This window comes from Tupaia chinensis, unplaced genomic scaffold (genome assembly GCF_000334495.1).
Source record: "Tupaia chinensis unplaced genomic scaffold, TupChi_1.0 Scaffold144168_1, whole genome shotgun sequence".
In the NCBI taxonomy this organism is placed as follows: Eukaryota; Metazoa; Chordata; class Mammalia; order Scandentia; family Tupaiidae; genus Tupaia; species Tupaia belangeri.
Genome location: NW_006204024.1, coordinates 344,487 through 352,945, shown reverse-complemented (window position 1 = coordinate 352,945; position 8,459 = coordinate 344,487). Strand labels below are relative to the sequence as shown.

The following is an 8,459-nucleotide window of genomic DNA, read 5'->3' as shown; positions in this document are numbered from 1 at the left end:
TGCCAGCCTGCACCCGGGAGCGACAGCAGTGGGATGCGGGACGAGAACTACCGAGGGAGGCCTGAGGCTGGTTTGGGTGGGAGTGAGTTCCTAGAGATCGGGAGACCCCTGTGTCCCAGGGAAGGGCTGGGGGCTGAACAGTCCTTGGGGCCTCCACAGGGAGGGTCCTGCAGAAGGACGAGGGCCTCAACGTGCTCCTCAACATCCCCGACTCAGCCAAGGTCGTGGCTTTTAAGCCAGAGCATCCTGGGCTGTGGACCATCAAGGTAGGGGCTCTGGGTGGTGGGGGCCGCCGGGGGCATCTCCTTCCCGCTTGCTCTGGGGAGTCCTGGGGCTTTGGGAGGCCGAGGGCTAGCATGTGGGCGTGCCAGCGGAAGTAGAGTCAGGAGCAGAGGAGGACGACTCTGCTGTGCGCCAGTGACAGGAAGTGGAGTGAGTAGCAGTTTGGAAGCATCTAAGAAGGACTGGGGGCCAACAGGTGGTGTGGAGGTTAAAGCGCTGGGTCTCATGTGACTGGCTGTGCAGTTTGAGTCCTGGACCCAGTGGCTTGAGAATATGCTGGTGCCTGCGTGTGTGCCCAGAAGTCCTTAGAGGAGAGCGGAGGAGAAGGGAGTGTAGAATGGCCGACCCCTGGGCTGTGCCCTATAGCAAAACTAAAAGAAGAAGAAGGACATGGAAAAATGACCTCAGTGTTCAGAGGCAGGTGACCAAGGTGGCTTGTGGCTCAGAACTCTGTCCTGTGAAGAATAACGCAAGGGTGACGTTGGGGATGCAGCTCAGAGGACGGGGCAGCAGGGGGGCAGCGCCTGCTCTAATCAGCACGGTGCTGGGTTCCCGGGATCAGGAGCAGTTCGGCCCCTGACAGGGCACCCTGGGATGGGGCCTGAGCTCCTGCTGATCAGACCCTTCCTTACTGAGCACGTCCAGGGCAGGGATGCACGGGGTGCTGCAGGGGGAGGCAGCACCGACCCCCTGCATTTCAAATGCAGCATCTTTGAGCCAAGACCTGCCATGCCCCACGGAAGGGAGTTAGACATGCAGGGGACAGACAGGACCTGCAGGTGTGGGGAGAGCTGGGAGGAGGCTTCAAGAGTCCTGCTCTACTGGGGCTGTCAGTGGGGGCTTCTGCTACTTCACTGGGAGAGGATCACGTTGGGCCTGAGAAATACTCCAGGAAATCCCCTCTGGTGGCCAGGTGGCCTGGGGGGCAGGATACTGGGGTCCGATGCTCCTTGGGCCTCTGCTAGGTCTATAGCAGTGGCCGCCACTCGGTGAGGATCACCGGTGTCAGCAACATCAACTTCCGAGCCGGCTTCTCCACGCAGCCTTCCCTGGACCTCAACCACACCATCGAGTGGCCCTTGCAAGGTACGATGCTCCTAACCTGCAGGTGACGCCGAGTCACCCTCTGAAGGGACGAGACTGGTTTTGGGAAGGGGCAGAAGGTCTGGGTGGTGGCCTTGGCAGAGTGACTGTGCAGTGGGCCCTTCAGAGGTGAGGCAGGGCCATTCTTCTGGGTCACAGCCATGCAAACAGAGTGCCAGCCCCGGAGACACCGTGACATTCACCTTTCAAGCACCCTTCCTGCCACCAAGACCTCCAGGACCCATATGCTGTCCCCTTCCTGACTGAGCTCACACCTGCCCCTTCCTTTTTGTCCGAGTGGTCCGTCTAGAGCCCTGCATTTCCAGGTCAATACAGGAATAGTGCCATGAGTCGGTGGCCTAGAAAAGCCAAGTGCGTCTTATCCCACAGGAAGCTGCCCTGCTGGACCTCCAGCTGCACCCGGGGCTGGTGTCATTGGAGCACTCTCGGGGTGTTGGAGTTGTGGGCACGGGGCTGGTTTCCCAAGGAATCCACCCGCCAGGTTTGAGGATCCCTGGTACCCCAGAGGTTCTGGGGCACTGGAGGGTAGGGATTTCTGGCTCTCCTGGCTGCCCAAGCTCCAGGCCAGGATGTACCATATGGTGGTCAGATCAGGGGTAGATCTATAGCCCAAAGAGCATGGTGCCTCACCATGGGACCATTCGGAAGATTTTTGCTGGGACCAGGAAGGGCCTAAACCAGTCAGGCTGACTCTGGACCCCCATACAGAGACCCCAAGTGGTGCACAGTGGGCCCCGAGGGCTTCCCCTTAGCCTGATCTTCACTGTTGGTCATGCTCGCTGGCCCCTGTCAGTTTCCTTGCCAGACTGCAGTTGTGTGCAGTGCAAAGGGGCTGCTTGCTCTTCCGTGTTGTTTTGCCCGTAGCAGGGAAACAGGCCCGTCTCTAAAGTCAGGAGAGAAAGGAACTCCTAAATGCACTGCTGCTGGAGGCTGGACACTGACCTGTCCCTAGGGCCAGCCTCCAGTGAGGCCACGTGTGACCCCTTGGTTTCTGCTTTTGGTAAAGATGTGGGTTCAAAAGAGAAAGCCAGGTTAATGTAAACGGTCGATAGTGATTGGCACTTGGCCTTGGAGCAGGGACATCAGGGAGTGGGGGAGCCCGTGGTTCGCCAGGTGGCGGGAGCCTGGGCCACAAGGAGCAGTTGCTACGTGCCATTGGCTGGTTGTTGCAATGTGGGAAAGGGGTCTGGCATTAACCCACTGCATTTTCTTAAAAGTTGCTAAAGGATGTGTCCTCTCACCAAATAGAGACAGAGACAGAGAGAGAAGAGGGAGAAAGCACCCCCCGGTGGGGTGTGGTCACACCGCAATCCCTTCTCCTCCATTCTCTATCCTCTCTATGTGGGGTGTGCACACACCTGAGCTGAGATTTGAACCACAGTCGCCAGGTGGGACCTGGCTTCCCTTAACCAGTAGCCTACGGGTCTGGCCTGACACTCTGGATTTTAGAAATGAATCTGGACCCAGGTTTTCCAGATTGCTCAATGTGTCTTCAAAAACTTTATGGCATTTCATGGGCCACAGCAATCAGGCCCACAGCCCCCTGAGTTTGTGCCGACAGGAATAGACTAACCACCCTTCAAGAACGGAGTGATCCGAAGCCTGCAGACTGACTAAGGCAATTACGGAGCCAGGTGCAGTTCTGGCCCTGGGGGTAGCTTGCAAGGCACATTTCCATCAGGGCAGAAAAGAAAGCCAAAGAGAAGCTGAGCGGGAGCAAGGCTGGGAAGGATCAGAGTCCCCAGGGAGGACATCTCCCCCGAGGCCGGTCCTGGTCCCCAGCCTGTCTGTTTGCAGCCAGCCCTGGAATTCAGAGGGCGGACTGGAGAGGCGTGCCCCTGTCTGACTCTACCCCTAGGGTCAGAGGCTGCGCCGGCAGGGGGACGCAGCTGTGGGCAGCCAGGGCTGGACTGACAGTGGCATTTCAGCACCACGGACAGTAGCACAGGCTGTCTGTCTCCAAGTCTTTCCCCTAGGCAGGGAGGGGGCAGCAAGCAAGAGGGCCAGTCAGGCCAGATCCCAAGGTGTGGTCCTGGAGCCCCTGCTGGGGGAGGACCGTGAGCACCCATGCCAGCCCCTGGCTCCTCGCTGTGCTCTCCGCAGGTGTGCCCATCTCCCTGGTGATCAACTCCACGGGCCTGCAGGCGCCCGGCCGCCTGGACTCGGTGGAGCTCTCACACAGCTCAGGACAGCCCCTCCTGACCTTGCCCACGAAGCCCCTCACCAATGGATCCACCCATCAGCTGTGGGGCGGGCCGCCCTTCCACGCCCCCAAGGAGCGCTTCTACCTCAAGGTGAAGGGCAAGGACCACGAGGGAAACCTCCTCCTCCGGGTCTCCGGGGTTTCCTACAGTGGGGTGGCACCAGGTGAGTGGTTACTCCCTTGTCCCCCAGTGTCCTGGCTTACTCAGGGTCCATTTCTCCCTGGAAGTCTTCCCTGACTAGAGTACATTAGGAACTTTCCTTAGGTGTCCATGAATAGGTCTTCCCTGTAAGGTACCATGCTAGTGCTGAGCTGCTTTTTTTTTTTTTAAGGGAGACTTTTGCTATTGGGCTCATGTGCTCACTGGAGAGAGAGACAAAGAGACAGAAGGCGAGAAATCTCCCCCCGGGGGATGGCCACACCACAATCCCTTCTCCATTCTCCTCTCAGGATTTTGGGCACACACACACACACACATGCCCAGTGTGAGTTTCAAGCTGCCAGGTCTGGGACTCAAACTGTGGTCGGCCACATGGGAGCCCAGGCCCTGTGGATGCTGCAGCAGGCAGGGCAGATGGGTCTTTGCTCTTTCCCGTCCCAGCCACTACCACAGTCAGCTGTAACCACAATCACAGCAGGACTAAGCCAGCCACCACTCGGAGCACCGTGGGCCCGTCCTGAGCCGAGCGTTGGCCAGGCCCCAGCTCACGAATGCCTGCAGCTGTTCTGGGCTGTGCCCCACGGCCCCACGGAGTAAGTGAGGACACAGATCGCTGCTTTGTGGATGGGAATGACGAGGCAGCGCGTGGGTGCCCAGAGGCAGCTCTCTGACCTGGGCGTTGTGAGCGAGCACCCTCCACACGTGGCAGCTGATTTCACGTCACTGTAGGGACAGGCCATTTGTCACCCTCTCTCGTCTTGCTGCGTGGCTCCCATACTGTGACTTTTGGCTGGTTTCCTGCATGTCCCTGAGGTCTCCCCATCCAGGCCAGAGGGTCCTGGGGATGTGGTGGGGCTTCGACTTTCCAGGTCTGCCTGTGGTCCCAGCAGGGGGTATGCGGCCTCTCTCTTGAGCTTCATTGCTGTCCTTCTGCCCTCTAGCCCCTTCCCCGGGAGGTGGCCTGGGGGGTGCAGGAGGTGGATGGCATTGGCATGCCAGCACCTCTTATGGAAGTCCCAGCGGGGGCACTCTCCCCTGCTCACGGCCGCGAGGGGTAGGGGAGAGAGACTGGTCGTGGTGCCTGCAGTGCCCGCTGCTGGGTGGGGACTCAAGGGCTTGGCTGGGCAGGCAGGCCTGGCTGGGGGAGCTGGCACCTCTTCTTCCCAGCCCCCTGGCCTCCGCCGGGTGCTGTGGAGTGCGTGCTGGGCCCTTCCCCCCTCAGCCTTGGTACCTTGAGGAGGGACTTTGAGGAAGGACTTCAGCAGGGGGCTAGCAGCCTGTGTCCCCCTCCCCCTTCTCAGATGGTCCTCTGGCTTTCAGTCTTCATCTCAGCTTTGTGTGGAAGTGGGGGCTGGGGTGGGATGTAGTTGGGAGTTTTGCTTCTTTCCTGGGGACCTCCCAGGTCTGGGAATCTAGGCGTTCGCCTCCGAGCAGACGGCTCTGTGTTTTGGAGACATGGGGGTGGGCTTGGGGTCTCCGGGCCCCTTCCAGCTCACAGAAGGGGGGAGCCCGAGCTGGCCTTGCAGAGTCTTGCAGCGCGTGTGGGTGAGCGGAGGCTGCCTTGCACACAGCTGGGGACGTGGCTGGATGGCCGACACCCCTCTCCCCTGGGACGTGGCAGACAGCCTGAAGCATGATGTCACCGGCGCCCTCCCCGCCCCAGTCTGGGCTTAGCAGAGGGCTGGCGCACTGCCTCCTCTCAGACCATCTGTCCTGGGCTCCTCCGGGCTCGTGTGGATGGTGGGAGATGGCCACCGACCACCCTGCAGAGGCGTTTCTCAGATGTCTCCCCTGAAGTCATGCCAATAGCCGTGGAAGGAGAACGCGTCGCTCAAAGCCCAGGGCCAGACAAGGGGGGCAGCACGTCAGACGGGGGCCCCGAGGGCCTCATCACACACACTGATTTTATTGAAGTCTCTTGTTTTATCTCAAAAATGCGTGTGAATTCTGCATTCACAGCCATGTTCCAACTCTGCTGATTTTTAAATGGAAAGGTTTCTTTCCAACAAATGTGGGTAAACTGGACCCTCCAGGCAAAGGGTTCCCACCCACACCCTTGGGGAACCCCATTCAGTCTGGGGATCCCCTCCTCAGGTTTTAGGACTGACGATGGTGGTGCAGAGCTGGGAGGGATGGGGCCATCCATCCCTCTGTATTAGCTTCTTAGTGACCTTCTCATAAACCATGAAAGCTACATGAGCCACAGTTGAGTGGGCTCACGATGTCCCTTGCATTGCGCCAAAGGCTTGGCACACATGGCTTCTCACCAGCCCCTCTGAATGGCACCCAGAGGCCAGTGTCACGATACCCCCATTTTCCAGAGGCGGAGACAGTCCTAGGGAGGCGCAGGCCTGCTCTCAGTGGAGCTGGGGTTAGATACCAGCCCCTGGCTCCTGGGTCACTCTGGGTGTGCTGGGGTGGGCTGTGGGGGTGGTGGGGAAGGATTCTGAGTGCTGGTGCTTGCCTCTAGGCGCCCCCCTGGTCAGCATGCCCCCCAGGATCCACGGCTACCTGCAGCAGCCCCTGCTGGTCTCCTGCTCCGTGCACAGCACCCTCCCCTTCCGGCTGCAGCTGCGAAGAGGCGGAGTCAGGCTGGGCGAGGAGAGGCATTTGCAGTGAGTGGACCATAGCTTGCTGGCTGGCCCCAGCCACAGGGCTCCTGGTCCTGCTGCCCTGCAGGGGCCTCAGGGGAGTGGGTGGCAGGAGAGGGACATTGGTCTCAGTCATACTGTCCTCCCAGCCCTGGACCTCCAGTGTGGCCAGGGGTCCCAATGACCACTGGCGGTCAGCAGCCCCAAGGGAGCCAGCACCCTCAGCTCTTGGAACATTCACTCCTTGCAAGGCTCAGGTCCATGGGGTCAGGGCAGGAAGAACCCTCCAAGGCCCTCCCCCTCATGGATGGGCATACAGGGCTCAGAGAGGAAGACGGGCTGCTCAGCCACATACCTGGTGGAACTGCCACGTCCTTGCTGCCCACCTCGTCTCACCAAGTCTCGGAGGGCATTTGGGGCCTGTGCTCTGGGCAAGATTCAGGGCGCCCTCTGGGCAGGACTCAAGGCACCCTCTGGGCAGGACTCAGGGCACCCTCTGGGCAGGACCCAGGGCACTCTCTGGGCAGGACTCAGGGTGCCCTCTGGGCAGGACTCAAGGCACCCTCTGGGCAGGACTCAGGGCACCCTCTGGGCAGGACCCAGGGCACCCTCTGGGCAGGACTCAGGGTGCCCTCTGGGCAGGACTCAAGGCACCCTCAGGCTGGAGGAGGGCGGGGATCCTGGCTGGGTTGGTGTGATTGTGCCCCCTGTTCTCTGTCTGCAGGGAGTCAGGGAACAGCAGCTGGGAGATCCCGCGGGCCTCTAAGGCCCAGGAGGGCACGTATGAGTGTGTGGCGGTCAGCAGAGCTGGGACCGGACAGGCAAAGGCCCAGGTCGTCATCACAGGTCTGCCCTGCCCTAGGGGCCCTCCCCCCCCCCCACCTCCTGCTTCTTCCCTGGGGGGTTTCCTCCCAGCGGCTGCTCACACTGCCACTGCCCCCGGGCCCATGGGAGGGAGGCTGAGAACCTAGTTCAGTCCTTCCTGCCTTGGCCAGCCTTAATCCCACCCCTGACTTCACGGTCTGGCCTTCGAGGCTTGCCCAACCATCAGGCCCTTTCAGGGACCACCGTCCCTCTCGTGGTCCAGGTCCCCTAACACCTTGCCAGCTTGGCACCATCAAGGCCAGGACAGTTGGAAACGCCCTGGGCCATCTCGAAATGAGATTGGCTTTATTTTTCATTACACACCCAAGTTGCCTTAGAGAAGAGAAGAAATCCAGCGAACATGGAAGGGCTAGTCTACATTTGATTGCAAAGACTCACTCCTGCTCCTGCAGGAAGACGGGGAGGTGTAAGGAGCACAGCGGAGAGCCGGCTAGCCGGAGCCCCGCTTACGGCGTCTCTACTTACCCCCTTGAGACTTTTTTCTGCGTGTGCAGTGTAACGAAAATGGGGTCAGACCAGAGCTGCTTGCAGTGGCTTGGTTTTCACCCCTCTGGCGAGTCAGTATATGCAAGTCCGCGACATCAATGGGTGAAAGTGTACTTTTATAATGATGAGTGCAGGAAGCAGGACAGTGGGAGGTCCTAGAAGGACACCCACACGCCCATTGTGCAGCCTTCACAGCTGGGATATTCTGCCGCATTTACTTTTCCTCGATTTTTCTAAATTCAACTTCAACTAAGCTGTGGTCATCCTGACATTTCAGGATATACCTCTGAGAAAAAGTCGGTTTTCCTGTGTGCCTAAGATCCTGTGCTCGCACTGGTAAAATGAACAGCGATGCCGTCGCACTGCTGGGCTCGCTCGCAGTGGCATCCTCCATCGCGCTGGGGCGGCGTCTCCGCTGGTCTATGCGATACACTTTCTAGGGACCCCGTACCCTGCGCATGCGCACGGGGTCTTCAGGAAGTTCACGGAGAATGCACGTTGCAAAAAAGTGCAACTGTGCACGGATTTCACATTTTTGCACCAAAATAAACTTGTCCTTCAATTCCATTTTCCACGAAGTCCCCTCCTACGTGTTTGGACCTCACGGTCACTGGTGTGTGCAGGCCTTCGGACCCAGCTTTTTCCTGCTGGTTCTCACGCCCCCATCCCTGTGGCAGACGGTCTCTGACCTTGTCCCTTCAGGGCACGGGCCTGTCCCCACATTTGCCTGTTATAAATAACGGCTGCT

The 8,459-nt window shown here is 59.5% G+C and overlaps 1 protein-coding gene across 1 annotated transcript in view; it reads left to right on the top strand.

The window, feature by feature from the left end:
• Window positions 1-8,459, top strand: part of HMCN2 (hemicentin 2) — a 170,726-nt gene that overhangs the window by 32,656 nt on the left and 129,611 nt on the right. The window contains 4 exon segments of the mRNA XM_014583202.2: window positions 1,248-1,368; window positions 3,490-3,753; window positions 6,220-6,364; window positions 7,065-7,186. Of these exon segments, the coding sequence (XP_014438688.1) occupies window positions 1,248-1,368; window positions 3,490-3,753; window positions 6,220-6,364; window positions 7,065-7,186 (652 nt within the window).